At 35.2% G+C, this 16,617-nt stretch overlaps 1 protein-coding gene across 13 annotated transcripts in view; it reads left to right on the top strand.

Moving 5' to 3' along the window:
• QKI (QKI, KH domain containing RNA binding) overlaps positions 1–16,617 on the top strand; it is a 147,981-nt gene that overhangs the window by 30,862 nt on the left and 100,502 nt on the right. For all 13 annotated transcript variants that reach the window (XR_010743248.1, XR_010743249.1, XM_066315841.1 and 10 more), the window contains one exon: positions 6,039–6,181. Coding sequence is in view for 11 of the 13 variants with exons in the window: in XM_066315841.1 (XP_066171938.1) it covers positions 6,039–6,181 (143 nt within the window). In the remaining 2 variants the exon portion in view is untranslated. The remainder of the gene's footprint in view (positions 1–6,038; positions 6,182–16,617) is intronic.

Genomic DNA, 16,617 nt, shown 5'->3' with positions numbered 1-16,617 from the left:
CAGTACTTTGATGTACTTTTTAATTTCTTCTGAGAAACTGAGTGTCTGTTGACCTAGTGCATTAATGATGTGATGTCACTTTGGTTTTTCTTTTAATTTTTTTTCAGTAAAAGTTGTATTTAAATTTGGTACATGCTGTGTCAACAAGGTTCTTTCTGTGCAGGGGAGGAACTCAGCGTACTACTCATTTTGTAGTTAGAGTACATGCTCTAGGTTAGTCTTTAAAACACATTCAAGAGAGATTAAGATTCACTAGTCTTCAGAGATTTTTAAGTAAGAGTAGAATATGATAGTTTCCTAGTTTTTATGCTTTTTCCTCTCCATTATTAGCAATGTGTTCCATATGTTTCACAATATTTTTGGATGCTGTTTGACACACTGTCTATTATATAAAACTAACTAACTGGTATCTAGTTGCTGATGTCTTACTAATGGGTAATGCTTTAATGGAACACAGAATTGGTTGTATGTCTCTATAAATTGTGAATCTGTATTCAGTGGATTTGGATCTTATGAAGTGGCAATTTTATGTCTGTTAAATTCTTATCTGTAACCTTAGTTTTCTAGTTTAGGGACTTACCTGATTGCAAAAAAAAATTGGAAAAAAAATATTTTGTTGCATAAAGTTAACTCTAAAATGCCTAACATGATGATTGAGCAGCAGTAGTCTACAATAAAATCACTTCATAAAAAAACTAACTTGTTGCATTAAAACAAATTACACTGCATAATAGTAGAGGATGAGAAGGTACTTGATTCAGTTAGTTCCTCACTTGCCCCCCCTCAGTGCAATGCATGCTAATTACATCCATTTGAGTGGACTCACTAAAGTGGTCTCTGATAGATAGTTGGTTTTTTTTATAGATAGATCAATTTTTTCACTTTTTGCAAAAAGCTATTTTGGAAATAATGAAGGCATTGTTTGTGCTTCGGTTTAGTGTCATAGTCTGTAGGAAAAAAATTATAAGAAGTATTTTTGCCTATCAAAATACATAAAATTGCACTGCATGTAGAATTTTGGTGTCATTGATCTGAGAAAACAGAAAACCGAAACTGATGTTCTACGCATCAATAAGATGCAAGTACCATGTAGATTTTTAGCTATATAAACCTAACTGTTTTTCTTACCTTAACTCTTAAACTTTTAACTAAAGATTTGCTCCCAACTTTTTTATCTTTTCCTGTGGAAACTAGCTTATGTTTGAGAGTCTTTGAAAGCCTGGTGCTTCATTTGGTTAAGGAAACATGCCTGCTGGTGCTAGAAGATGATTAGCGTTCTGATTAATTCTGTACCTCTTGCTGGTTTTGACTATTGGATTGTTCCACCCCCACTTGCTGTGTATTGTAAAAACAATGAATGATAGTTATGATGCTCTTCTGTTAGTTTCAGAAATTAAATTCTGTATGCACTGATAACATAGTCTTAGGAAAAAAAGTAAGCTGAGAGTGGCATCAGTTTAACTCTGTTTAAACAGATGTAGCTAACTTGGAATATTGGATTCGTTTCAGTTCTACAAATTTATACTTCTAGCTTAAACTACAGTGAGGAGTGCATCAGTTTAAAAACAGTAAGTCTCCTGCTCTTCCAAAAGATAAAACTTCATGATTTAGAAGAAGCTTTTGTGGTGAGAAATAGTAAAACTATGGCCACTGGTGATGAAAGTGGTTTGCAAAGTGTTGGGACAGGAGGAATTTGAATATTTTCAATGATTTCCTACTTTGAATATTCTTGCAGAATGGTTTATGTAAACCCATTTTATGTTGCAACCCAGGAGTCTTAAACACATTTGTGGAGTCTTACTTCCTCTGAAGGAATAATTGACAGCTGAAGAAGAGTAACTTCTTGGTGGTGTTCAGTGTCATGACACCCACATGAACGCTGGTCTTTGTGCCTTCAAGGGGGAAGAATACTTTAAGTTTAATGAAGAAATCAAAAACAGTACATATCTGTAGACAGATGCAAGCAGTATAAACAGTATATCCTGCTTCAAAACATATTTTAGGAAGGTATTAGAGAGATTGAAAAATATGTTCTGTAGATAAAGGAAAAAAGATTACGTTACTTGTATAGTTTCGGGGACAGAGGAAGAAAAATGCTCTCTGGACCAGAATGCATGTCATTGCTACCATGGCTAACTAGGTCATGCCACTTTAAGGGGGAGCAAGATTAGGATACTGAAACCAGTTTGTCTTTTCTTTTAAATTTATTTCTCCACTACCCTGCTGTGAGCAAGACAGATTTGTCATTTGCTGCTAAACTTATTACTTAGAATGTATAGACCTCAGTATTGTTAAAGGTGAATATTGTAGGTTTTGAAATCCTTTGAGTTTCTGCTTTTACCTGCAGTAGAGATGGGCACTTATATCCTTTCAGAAACCTATTAATGCATTGGCAGAACTCACAGGTTTTAGAGATATGGAGAAACTGCTGTATGCCCTTTTTTTTTTTTTTTTTTTATTCAGTCATATCTACTGTTATAATTATCTCTCCTTACTAACACTTTTTTAAATCCCTAGGGTATTATACAACGTAATTACCACTGCAGCATTAAGGTAGAGGTAAAGTACCTGGAATTGTACTTAGATGTTCACTTTGAAAGTAAAGCTTTCCTTATTTTTGAATCTGTTGGCTTTCTGTGAGAGGGAATATGCAAAGAATGTAAATGTGAAGGAGCTAAAGCTTTACAAATGAACTTGAAAAGTGTGATTTCATGAGAGAGGTACAAAAGAAGCTTTTGGGTAAAGGAAGACTTACTTGGTAGTGTGTAGGAAATGTGAAATAAATCTAAATAAAAGACTGTTTACATGACTTTTTTTTAAGATATATGAATTCAATGCTAAAAAATAAAAAGATATGCTTGGAGGATTTTGCCTTCCTACTTTAGCAGTGTTCCTCAGATTTTTAGGTATCTTAATGTATAACAGAATAAAATGGTACTTGGTAGAGCTTGAGAGAGCAGAGCTTTTATCTCCTCTGACATGCTGCTGGTGGTGATCCTTTCTGAAACCTTATTAACTCCTGGTAAACTTGAGGGAGGTGCTGAAAATACAGTACCACAGAATTCTGTCAATACACATAACTGCCTAAAGCGAGTGGCAAAGTTGCAAGATACTCAAGAGACCAGAATCTTGAATTGGGTGTAATGGAGACTATAAAAGGAAAGGTTGTGTCATCAGAATTCAATACTTTGTATAGAGTCTTGTTTAAGCACCAGAGGTGTGGTTAAACAAGAGACAGGTATGTGAGAAAACTGCTGTTAGTCTAAAAAAAAAAAAAAAAAAAAAAAAAAGTAGTCTTGCAGATGTGTAGAAGGATTCAGCAGAATCTGAAAAAACCCGGGAGGCACACCAAGCTGATAACTTCATGAGTTTAGCATTTGAGAGAATGCTTGTTGTCGGCTGCACTAACATCTGAGGAAGGAAGCTAGATATCCATCTATAGTTAGGAGTGAGAGACAGTGGGTGAACTAGAGATTTGACCTAATTGTTTTGTCATTTAAGCAGTAGTCTTTCAGTTGTGTCACATTAGGGAAAAGTGGAAAGTTGCACGGAAGTGGAGTTTGGAGACTAGATCAGCAGTTAAAGAAAATTGGGAATGCTTCCCTGTTATTTCATCTCTTTATTCTGAATGTTTCTTCTGAGGTCTTGGAGAAAGTATCCTAGACAAGAGAGAAGGTAAAATGCCAAGAAGCAGAAGAACTGGTAGCACTTGAGGAGCAACTGATACTGCTGACTGCTGTACTGCTGGCTGTCCCTCTACTGATGTTTTTACCATTACTGCTGGCTTGAACATAAGAAAGAGAAAATACGAACTTACGCATACAAAGAAAACTAAAGTCCAGGTGTCTGTAGTGGAGTTTTCTGCTCCACTGAGTTGGTAGCTGTCATCATTCTCTATAAAGTTTGAGGCATGATGGATAGTTTAGGTTTCATACAAGCTGAAATTGAGGGATAGTCCTCAAGCCAGTTTTCATACTATCTGTTATGTTCTGACTGTTTGGCTTTCAAGTGTTATGAATGAGGCATAGAATTATTTGCAAAGGAAAGATTAAAATGAATGTTTGTTTTCTCCTGTGAAGGCTATGATACTCAATGTTGGGGATTATATTTTGCATGAATTACACACTTTAAAAGGAAAATTTTGGTGTGGCTACTCGGTAGCTGCCGACTATAAGTAAAAATGACTATGTTGCTCCTTAATCTTCAGTACTTCTGCAGACTGCCTAGCTTGTATCAGCACAGTGTAAATAATGGAAAATCTGAAGAGAATGAAAAAGGAATGAAGTATGCCAAAAGACAGTATTTGTTCAAAGAGATGTGCTAAAGAATGTCTTTATATACTGAAGCCAGTATAAATACTGCGTGTAGTTCTGAGGAATTTGTGATTGTTGCCAAAATCATCTGTGTAGGAGATGAGGATTTTTTCCTTCAGCTATGATTATATGGTGAAAAAATTTGTGTTCCCCATTGTAAACAGGTGTTCAGTACCAAATTATGATACAGTACACATGACTGTCAGTTTCCAGCAGAGAAACAACTTCTTCCTGAATATGTGTTTCAGAGATGTCTCCTTTCTGCTGCTCTCCCCTTTCCCACAGCTTTTCAAGCGGTGAAATCTCAGCTATTCATTTGCCAGAGAAGAAACTGATTATGAAACAGAGGTTATATTACTCTCTTGTCTGCTGCTAGAGTTTCAAGTGACTTCTTTGTATGGCTTCCTGTATTTAGATGAAAACATAAGATTTCTGTTTTCAGTGTCATATTTAATTCTGAGGATTTGAAAGCAGTTGTTGCAATTCTAAGTAAAAGACTGGAATTACTGATACCTGGCTTTGTTTACAGTCCATGCTATTGTAAGTCTTAATGCTTTGGGAACAATCCTGTTGAAATGTTAGTTTTTGGTTTGAAACTTGGTTAATTAATTTATTTTAAGTAGTCCTTCAGTGTTACTGAAATAAACTCGAGAACATTTTTACGCTGTTTGGGACTCAAAAGTTATGAAATGTGGAATTTCTGATTCCTATAGCAGCAATTTAAGTACATTTAACAGATTTAGAGGTAAGATGTAACTTCTTGTTTAATATCTATTTTGGTTAAACAGAAGCTTTGTTCATTCTCAGACAATTACAGCTTAGTGATGCTAATGTAGATTTGAATCAAATTACCCATTTTTAACTACCTTCTTTAAACTACTAAACTATATCTTCCAAGTAAATACAGCAAGGTGTGAGTAATGGGTGCAAATGGCAGAAACACTGCTTAGAAGTTCATTCCTTGCTGGTGTTGACGAGTTTTTCATTACTTTGAAATGAAGTAGTAGTGCTTCTGGGTGCACAGAGGGCTTGCTCATGTCCGATACCACACTTGACTTTGGTTTTTTTGTTATCTCTTTGGGGGTAGTCCGTAGAGCAATATCTACTAGTTTGTTGTCATCGTATGTGCTCGTGAATTGCATCATAAAGTTGTCCTAGTTCCCAATGCTGAAAGATCCTCCATTTAATTTCCAAGTGCTGTAGTTAATCCCATAACTAGCAAAAGTACTGCATTTTTCTATTTTTCATGTTAGGTACATATTCCTAATTTTCGTTTTGCTTTCTAACTGCTTTAGTATTAAGAAAAACATAAAAGAACTGTTCTTATACACCTTATAAATGATGTGAGCAATCGTGTTAGTGTTCTGAGGAGGTGCACATAATTTTTACTTCAATAGCTGAATTCCATAAACAGGATGAGTAGGCAGCAAATTTACAGACATGAAAGACATTTAAGGATGGGTGCTGCAATTAAAAAAAAGACCAAAACAACAAAAAACCAAACAAAAACTGCAAAAAACCTCAAAACCAAAACCAATTGAAAACCCCCAAACAAAACAGAAGAAAAAACCAAAACCAGAGCAGATTTTTCAGGTACTATGATGTTCATGAGAAGAAGAAGAAAATGGCATTAAGATTTGGGAAATAATAGAATGAGAAGATTGTCATGTTAGATTATAATCTGTTACTGTATTTAATGCCTAATATACGTTTTTCCCCCCACAGAAATTAGCAGAGTACGGAAAGACATGTATAACGACACATTAAATGGTAGTACGGAGAAGAGAAGTGCAGAATTACCAGATGCTGTGGGACCTATTGTACAGTTACAAGAGAAACTATATGTGCCTGTAAAAGAATATCCAGATGTAAGTATATCTTTTTAGTCCCTAAATTATTTTTTGATCCTTGCGGTTGTCTTTAAGTGTAAATTTCATGTGATGCTACCCTTGGATCACGCTGAGTTGCGTTGGGTACTAGGGAATCAGTGTATGTTCTGCTTTGCTTGATTTGCAGTGAGTGTGAATGGAAGAAGTTTGTGTCAAATACCAAACTAGTATGGATTGCTAAACCATAGATTAAGGTCCTAATTATCTTGTTCATTTAGTATTGTCCGTCCTGAGACACTTGTGAAGTGAATTTTAGGAGGAAAGTAGTTCTTGGGATGGTGGTTTTTTCCTCTTAGTGTGTCTCTAAAAGTCATCTACAGAATGCTTAGGAGCCCTTTGGAGACATTCTGGAGACTGTACTTAGTCTCAATTACTGTTTGTTCCTTACCTGTGTAACCAGTTCTGTTGCTTATTGAAGAGTCTTTATCTCCGGGTTGGTTGTCCTGTCCTCTCCCCTTCACCCACCCTGCTTAAGCAGAACTCTTTGCTTGCCTGTCAATATTGTGCTCTCCATGGGGTGTTCAATTCCATTGTACACTTACCTTCTGAAGGAGAATGGTTTCATTTAACTAGAACTGTTTTGAAATCATCTGGTCTGAAGTGTTTCTAAAAACTGCTTGGGAAAAACAGTCCTTTCGAAATCTACCCACCAGCCCAAACCATTTCATCAGTGACAAAATAAGAAACTCTGTTATTCGTCCCTGATAGAATTTACAGATTCTGTTACAGTAGAGGAGTGCAGGGTCCAAATAAGGGATTTGCACATTAAAGTGATATAAGGTGGAAGAAAGTACAGAACAGCAAGAAGGGAGGTAACACTTGTGTATTTCTGTGGCTTTTCTTTGTATGCTTAATTAGATTAAGCTTTCTAAATGAAGTTTTACTATTTCAGTGCTGCTTAGAGCAAACAGGCCTCTAAATAAACTTCACTGTGCCATGCTCCTTAAAGAAAATGAAGTGCAAGTCCTTATTCAGAACAGAATACTTAGAAAAATGTTTTCTCTCCCTTTTCAAGTTTTCACATAGTTGTTTTGTTTTGGGGTTAAAATACCTGTACTGGGAAAGGTGTTCAAGTGCACTGGCATTAAGGACATATCTCTCCCCTTGTACTGCATTTTTCTTCAAAATTAAACCTATGTGTGTGCCTGTATACATATGTGTACATGCATACATGTCCCCACACCAAAAACAGTAATTCTTTTGAAACTCCTCAGAATTACAGATATTTGAGAGGAATTGTTCTATGCCATTGTTCCACAAAGCCATGTAAGTAGCTCTGGGCTTAAGACCTCCATATATCTTGGAATTATATTGCTTACTGGCTTTTAAAAACATTTCTTAGTTATTAAAATCTTGGTTTTGTAACTCGACAATGTATTCTTTGTGAAGAATTGCCTTAGTTATTTTGTTGTAGTTTTCACAGAACTCAATGCCTGCTGTATGAGGATTACTAGTAAGAAAAAAGGTGTTGGATTTCCCTTAACTATGAAGCTGCTGTTCTAGAAATCAAGGGTTTAGTAGCTTAGCTCTTCACTGCCAGTTAATTATCAAATATAGCGTAAATAAGCAGGAAAGAGTTTGTGTCTAGTTACTGACAAAGTAATTATTTCACTAGCTACTGCTAGCTCTTTGTGTGCTTTGAGAAGAACGGCCTTGAAGCGGTCACTAATTTATTGTAATAAACTCTTAGGCATTCAGAAGTTGGGGGAGCTTGTGATTTGTAGACATGTGAGGAATAAAAAGGGTGTTGGTTCTTGTGAGATGATGTGAAGTGTGTGCTAGAAAAAGTGAAGCTTCTGTTGCTGTGGTGGGACCTTGCAGTTCAAGCTTCACTGGAGAGCCAAGCCCGGTGTTCCCTGTGTGCTCCTGTATTTGTTCATTGCTACTTGGAATGGGATTTGCACAGCCTCAATAATTAGTTAATCAAGTAGAATATATCACTACATACAAACAAAAAGCTGTGATTTGGTATGAAGGCCATTTCTAAAATCTTTCTGCAAGTTATAAATTAAGTAATCTGCTTTGAATTCAGGCTAGCACAGCATTCAGAAAGTCTGGAATACAGTGGTTGCAACTTGTTAAAAAAAACCCCCGAAAATTCCCTTGTAAGTGTTACTTTCACCCGTAAAGGTAAATTTGTGTGTAAAGACAGAAATTGTAATCTGTGAGAATTTTCATAATGGTATGTTAAACTTCTTACTCATATTCAGCAACTAATTTAGTTGTTTCCAGATACAGAGAAGACATGTATAGACTATGAGAGTGAGTTTCTCCAGTGAATCTAGTTGATGCTTTCTATTGCCATAATTTTCTTCCAAATGGCAGTCTTGTATACATTACAAACACACCAAGTTGGATAAACGTAAGGTTGCTCAGAGAAGAGTGACCAGAAACTGGTTTCTGATGTATATTTAATAATTTTTGTAGTAACAGAAATTTAAAAAATAAAATAATCAGGAAAATGTTAGCATGGTGTAATAGACTTTTGTTATGGTAAATACTTTTGATTTAGAATTTTGAACATATTGGTTAGTTGACTGTCGTGAATAGTACTATAGTGCCATTTTGTGCACAGAATTCTCAGTTCTGGTGAGGCATAAAAATAGGGATCTACCATGGGTTTAAACAAACATACTTTATATATTTGTATATATAAGCATACACAAAAGATGAAACAGTTAATTTTCACTGCCTGCATCACTGATATTACTGTTTTGCTATCTTTTGGTTATCCACACACAGTAAAGAATATATAAAATTAAACTTAAAAGCTGAAATAAATATATATAATTCCCTGAAGGTTCCTAATTTAATTTTTTATACTAGTGCATAGTCACTATTTTTAGTCTGATATTTATTTGAAAACCATAGTTGATGGAAGGTTCAACTTGCCAGAAAATTAACTGAAACACCCTGTAGTTTTTAAATGCTGACTCTGAAGACTCTGAGTTTCTACTTCAGTAAGTGGGAGCTATGCAAAAATCTTGCTAAGGAGGAATTATTTTTCTTTGGTGTGTTGTATTAACAAGGAGAATTTTTCCATTATGTAGTCACAGTCTGATAAATTGTGTAACTCTTGGGAGGGTCTCCTTTGTGGCACTTCTTTTTCGTAGGAAGTTACTGCTATGCAATGTGGTCTTTTTGTATTATTTTCTTCTAGCACCCTTGAAAGGTGTTTAATCTTTATAGAAACTTTGGTAGGAAAACTGAGATTTGAGATACTTAGCTTTTCTGAACCATGTATATATGCTCCTGAAACTCGAGAGAGAACTTGTGCAGAAGGCACCCAAGAAATGGCATTCCATTAACTGTCCATATTTTGCCATTAAGTTAGAAGTGAGTTCTCTACAGTGTAATAGTTGTACTCACATGAAAGACTTTGGTGTTACATTTTGAAGGCGTTTCCAATTCATGGAGAAATAACTTCCATCAGAATTTTAAAAAGTAAAAAGAAAAGATGACAGAAAATATGTTGAGCTCTTAAGAAGCAGAAGAATGGAGGATAAGCTATTGTTTGTGGGTGAATAGTTAATAGTCTTTAGCATTTCTTACGCTTCAGATAAATGATTAATTTTCTTGAATTTCCCTAAAGACCTGAGACTAAACTTTGTCTGATATCAATTTAAACAGTTTTTGGAATTAGTACCTACAAATGTTGAACTGAATAAATGTTTTTTCTATTATAATCATGGCTTTATTATTAATAAGTACCCTGTTATCTCTGATTAATGTGAAATTCTCTGTTGGAACTCTTCTGTGCCTCCTCAGTACAACTGTAAGAACTCAGTAATTATCGCATCTAAAGTAGCATGTCCTTTGGGTATACTGAAGCTCAAAGGCCAGCCGTGATAAACAGCTTGTGCGTACTTTCTGACCATTTTAGTTAAAACTGTTTAATTAGTACAACACAACAATGAACACGGGGACTCATTTTACTATGGGGAACTTACTGACAAAGTGTTTAAATCCTTTTTCAATTTGTAATATCAGCATTTAATAGCATCCCTAATATGGATTAGGAAAACGATAACATCATCTTTATTTATTGTTCCGACTCTTTAGCTTAAGCTTTTCATTCTCTAGTGGTGAACAGGGAAGGAGGCTAAAAGACTTGGCCTTGTTTACCCTTGCAATTTGAAGGAAAGAGAGAATATAACTGGTCTCCATACATAAATTTGGGATACAGCATAGCTGCAAGGCTGAAGGAAGATTGGTCAGTTACTGATGAAAGTACAAACGTATATGAAATAACTGAAGTAGCTTGATTACTATTTTTCAATCCTAATAGGGTCATTGGAAAAAACATTCTAATAGAAGTAGTGGGAACAAAAAATTTAATTTTGATTTCAAACTTTATATATTCATGAGAAGCCTTGTGTGCTCTGGTTGCACATGGTAACGGAATGGATTGAGAAAAGGCCCCTTTGTTTAGATGCTGTTAAAATGGAGACATCCCTTAACATCTATTCGAAGATTTTTTTTTTTATTATTATTTTTTTTTAACCCTTTGTATCTAATGTTTTATTAGATATCCTTCCATTACTGACCATCTGAGTCAACTTTTGACAGTTGTTTTTTTATTTTTTGACCCATGCTAAACAGTCCGGTTTGTCTGATTTGGGGTTTGGGATTTTTGGTGGGTTTTTTTGGGTGGGTGTTTTGATTTTGGGGGTTTTGGTGCAGGATGACTGACGTTGTTATAATTTTATTCATAAATAAGCCAGTCAAATCTCCAGAACATAGTTGTACTTGGAGGCAAAAGGATGGAAGACAGCCTGGAATATATTGGAATTAAAAATCCTGTCCTTTAGTCCCTTACAGTAATATTACAGGCTGAGCATCAGCTCAGCAATACCAGTTATCTTGGTCCATATCTGCATTATTTTTCCCTCTTAAACTCTTCAAGAATTTAGTGCAATTAAGCTGGGTGATTACCTTGTCATTTACCAGTTAATGTTGTTCTTCCCATTTTATTCTTACTAATTCTGCTGTTGGCAGGTGCTGTGGTCTTTCTGTGTGTGTAAATAAAAAGAAAAGGAAGCTGGGGTGGAAGTAAGACAAAGTAAGAGCTTAGTAAGTAGCATTTGCCTTGGCAATGTTCCCCTTAATATTTTTCAAAGTAAATTTGGAGGAAGAAATGAGTTGCATCTCGTACTGCTAGGAAAGTTGAACATACTTGTTAGGGCACCATGTTGTAATGTTGATGCTCATGTTAGTAGCTTCTTCGAATTAGCATCGTAATGTTAAACTCCTAATTTTACCTGTATGTTGATATATATGCCATGTCCAGCATGTATATGACACTCCCTGCAGCAGGTAGTGGAATTTTTTTCTTTTTTAATCAGTATACAGGTCCGGCTTGTAAGGGTGGGAGTCACCTAATCTGACATTAACAGTCAGTACTAGACATTTGGTTGCCTCTCTTCACCATGGATGAAGAGGACTGTGTGTATATGGGGAAGCCAAGTGCTAAAGGAGAATGGTAGTCTAGAAAATTAGTCTAAATAGTTAATTTGAAAATACTTGTTAGTCTTCTGTGGATGAAATAACTAAAATTATTCTAATAAATTAATTTTATTAAAGCCTTTTAACTGTGAGAATTACAAAAGTAATTTGAAATTGCAAAGGAAGTGTTCAGTGGAACTTTTTGAAATAGATCTAGTAGTCACCATCCATCATGATTGATTTTGCTCCTGTAGTTCCCTTCATTATTTCTGTGCAGAGTCAGGCTTTCAGTGGGCAATTTGTTTGATCAGAGCTGTCTTACTACACTCTTCAATTTTGAATTCTGCACTTTATGTACATATGTTTCTTTCATGGATTACAGAAATATTTGGGTGCATGTTTTCAGTTGATTATGTACTACAACTCTCTGGTGTCAGCTTGTGCTTGCTTTTGCTGAATGATTTTTTCTCAGAACTTTTACTTTGTGTAGTAGCTCTTGCAAGGCTTAAGTCTAGGAGAGCTGAGTGCAAATAGAAGTCATGAAATGTCAGCTGTGAGGCAGATACTTGTGGCATACTAATTTTGTCTTACATTGAGGGTTTTTTCTGTCTGTTCTTTGAAATGTTTATTTTAGGAAAGAAGGGTTTTATAAAGAGATTAGGAAGTGCTTCAGCATGATACTTTTACTCAGAATTGTAAGGTCAGGTATGCTTGGGTACACCTGCCGAACTGGTAGATTTTTGTGAATTTATGTCCTATGTACTTCACTAGGATTGGGGATTGCAGTAAACATGGAAATACATTGAGTAAGTGCTGAAATAATACTTAACAGAGTAAGGTAGAGCTTGTGTTTAAAACACATAGGTGAATTTACAAATTACCATTTAGATGTCGGAATGCTTAATAGTTGTACGTTGTAACTCAAAGTCAGGAATAGGTCTTCCTTCTGCTTTAGAGTGGAAACAGACTCCTGAAGGATAGGGATTTGAGAAGCACAGTGTTTTAAGGAAGGAGGAAACACAGAGAGAAAATCTCTTTTTTGAGGTTTTTTCCCCTCTGATTAGTTGGCAAAAGGAGAACTACAGCACTAAGCTGTAGTACTTTCCCCAGAAACTTAACCTGACATTTATAATAGCATTCTGTCTTCACCCCCTCCCCCTGCAGTGGTCAGTCAGTTTTGACACATACAATTAGATATTTTAGTGTTTAGTACCTCTGTGGTTTAGACATTGCTGTTTGTGTGGTCAGATTTTTATGGAGCTGCCCTTGCAAAAGTAATTTGATGCTTTGCAGTCAGAGGACAGGAGGAGTTTGGTAACTTCATATGGGTAGGTCAGTGAAATGCAAGTCTTAGCTAGTTGTGTTTGCTCTGTGTTTTGCCAGGATAAGATGGCACCAAGAGCCATCTAGAATTGCTATTTAATGTAGTTTTGAGTTCCAGTCAGAATACCAGCTTTTCTTTGTACCTCTCCTAAATCATACGCTTAGGTAAAAATCAATTTACATGTCCTCAGTGGTAAAAGGTCTGTTGTTTGTTATTAAAGTAAGTCTGCCCACAAACCACGGAGATGCATATTAATTGAAAAGAAAAAAAGAAAAGCAAAAAGAAAAAAAAATTCCCTTTTGAGCTACATGGCTGTTTTTTTAAACAGGCATGCTGTTTTTAGGTTATGCTATTTCTGAAGTTACTACTACATTTAAAAGTGTACATCACTTGTCAAGGAAAACTTTTCAGTGGAATGCTACATTTATAACATTCATTTTGGATCTGAATTTCTTTCATATTTCAAAAGAACAGTTGTTTTGCTCTTGATATATGTCTCACTGATGTTGGTCACTTAGTTGTCTTACTTATGAGTCTTCTTCAGAGGAAGATTGTACACAAATCCAACCTCAGGAATAAACTTTCCTTTTAGGCATTTCCTTACTTTTTCCATGTTTTATTTCATTGCTTGAGAATTGTTGTTTACCTCTGTTGGACTGGAGTACTGGATTTAAAATAATAAAACACAAGTGCTATGTCAATAGGTATCTCTGCATAGGAGATTCTGGGTTTCTATAGCTAATAGATATTCATCAGTTGTAGTATGGATCTATTCAATTTAGGAAATTAATCTCTGCTCTTTTTTAATACTAGTAAGAATGCAAGTTGCATACTGTTGTTTAATTTCAGTCATTTTGGCATAATATTAATTCACAGTTCTAAGCTTTTATATGTTTCTTTTCTCTTTGAGAGCAGTGTATAGTAGTGAATTTTGTGAGGGCACTGATTCCTTTTGTAAGTTGCTGCACTCCTATGAAAGTGAGCGAATTCTTTTTCTTTCCAGTATACTCAGTACTTTAAGAAGAATAATTTTTCTTGATGAGCGGCCAGTTACTTTTTACACCTTATTTGCACTCAGGTGTCTTTTATTATATAGTACAGCTCTTCCTTTCTTCAGGAAAGCTCATGCACCTGTCCTAACCATGTACATTCATCCACCCAACACTAGAGTTGCTGAGATTGATTAATACTTTTTCAGAAGGTTTCTATCTCTTTAGAGTACTGATGTAAGCTTGATCAATACCTCTCAGCTGTGTGGTTTGTAAACACTTAGAACATACTGACACAAAAATTTGAGTTTGTTGTAGTTGCAGACATTGTCACCTGTGGTGTCAGAGGACACGGAGGGCTCTGCCCTGTGGTCAGTGATACAGGGACTGCTTGTGTTGGGAAGATCATTCAATAAATTACGATTTAAATTTACCTTAAATATACAGCAGTTTACCAGATTGTTTTTTCCATGTGAAGTGCAGCTGATCTAAAAATATGAATAGTGCATTAAATAGATATCTCTGTATTGCTGTTCCATCTGGAAATGACCTCTTGTTACGTTGCGAACATATTTAAGTACTGATGATAATTAATATATTGTTCAAACCAACATCTTAATTGTCTGGGTCATAATATTTAACCTAATTGCTTGAATTTTATAATTTGCACTTACTTGACAATTCGATCACCATTTCTTAAAAAATGAGTGTCACTTGAATTAAAAGTAAAGCAAATTTTATGTCATTCAATGCAAACACTCAAATAGTGCATCTTGGGCTTCAATCTCATTAGATTTTTTCAAATCATTCTAGCCACAATAGTATTTTGCATGTATTTTTTCTTCTGCACGTGCAAATGTTGCCCTTAAGACTGGAAAAATTGTAAAGAATGACCTTGGAGTTTTTGTGAAGGACTTTGCTTTTTTCTGTGAGTCAGCTGATGGGCAAACTAAAACGAGAGAGACCTGAAACTCTGGCTTTGTAATATAGACAGGACTGGAACACGCATCTCTCTAAATCCCAAGTCACTACAGACAGGTTGGCTGACGTGTAAACCTGAAGTACATCTCAAAGCCTTGTGATAGAACTCTTCCCTTTGCTGTTTCTCCTGTGATAAATATAGGTAGTTCCTTTTCTATTGCAGACGCTGCAGTGATGTTGATCATCACAGAACTGTAAGAAGTGGTAGTACTTACTATTTCTTACTTCAAAATCCCAGAGTAAGAGGCAAAAGTTAGTTAGAAATGAATCCTGAGTGTAGCAATTGTTGCTAAGCTGCTCTTTTAGTAGTGTTGTACTTGTAGATATTTAGGATAATAGATTCAATATGATTAGATATCTAAAGGTGCTACTATTACTGTATTATTGGGCTGTAGTACTGCTGCTCTTAGTGCTTGATGCTGGTTGAAGCACATAACTGTAGTGCTTATATTGTGAGGCTTGCACCCTTAAATGCTCCCAACAAGGTGGACTTTTTAAGGTGTTTCAGGTGCTTTTCAGTTTTCACTCATTTGTCTTTTTATGTGTTGCCTTCTTGCAGATAGAACATAGGGTTAAGGTTTGCTAAGAGCTTTTAGCAGAGGCCATTTAGAGCAAACAAAGCGGATTAGATCTTAAAACTCTAAAGGAAGTATTGAGGGCTATACTTTGAGCTGTTTTCTGTGTTTCTGACTTGTTTTGCCGATTTAGGTTTGAATTTGCAAGTTTACTGATTCTGCAGCTGTAAATATACAGAGAAGACTTTTTGTGACAGTGTTTCCAGAAGATGAATGGAATTAGTAGTTTAACATCTGTTGTTTCTTTTTTAGAAGAAATACTTGTACAACAGCGAATTGGCATTGAGAGATTCTAATCTTTCTTTTACACGTGATTGAAGTATATCACTTAAAGTCTGAAGTAGAATGAGAAATGCTACCAGTTAGATAATCCCATTGAATTTTGTTCTAAATTTTGGAAGGGGGATTGCTTTTTTTTTTTTTTTAATTAAGCAATTTTAAATTACTTTCTCTGATGTGTTTCAGTATTTTCAAAGCATGAAATTCTAGACCTAGTTTGGTAAATAAACCCCTAATGAATGTGAAGTGGTATAAACTGTGTACAAAGCTATGACTAAGCATGATGCTTATTTAGAAAGTTGAGGTTTATAGTTGTGCTTCTGAAATACTGGAAGTATTTTCAATATTATTTAAGGAGAGAAATAGGTATTTCCAAATTTGATTTGTCTTAAATGAGGTAAGAATTCTAATTCACCTTCTAAGAATTCATAAAATTCAATTTGTTAAACTGTACAGTTCCTAGTCTGTGAATGAGATTGCAGTTGCGTTACCAAATCTCAAATGTGTGTAAAAGTTCAAGGAGCAAAGCAAAAAATTATCTAATACTGGTTCTGATTATAAATTATACATTTTGTCATCTAAATTAAGCAAATAAAATCAGTCACATGAATGACAAGCATGTTTATGTTTAGGAATGTTAAACACCTTACTTTCTCACTCACTTCAGAAGCTTGATAAAATGCATTTTTTCCCAAAATACCTTGCTTGAATATGGAAACTTTGATCACAGCTGTAATTGGTAAGGCCTATCTTTATCCACAGAACAATACTATGCATCTTTATCATAGGGTTTTGTTGCTTGGTGAGATACTTTACTGCTTT

The sequence above is a fragment of the Sylvia atricapilla genome, chromosome 3, assembly GCF_009819655.1.
Source record: "Sylvia atricapilla isolate bSylAtr1 chromosome 3, bSylAtr1.pri, whole genome shotgun sequence".
Classification (NCBI taxonomy): Eukaryota; Metazoa; Chordata; class Aves; order Passeriformes; family Sylviidae; genus Sylvia; species Sylvia atricapilla.
This window is presented reverse-complemented; position numbering and strand designations above follow the sequence as displayed.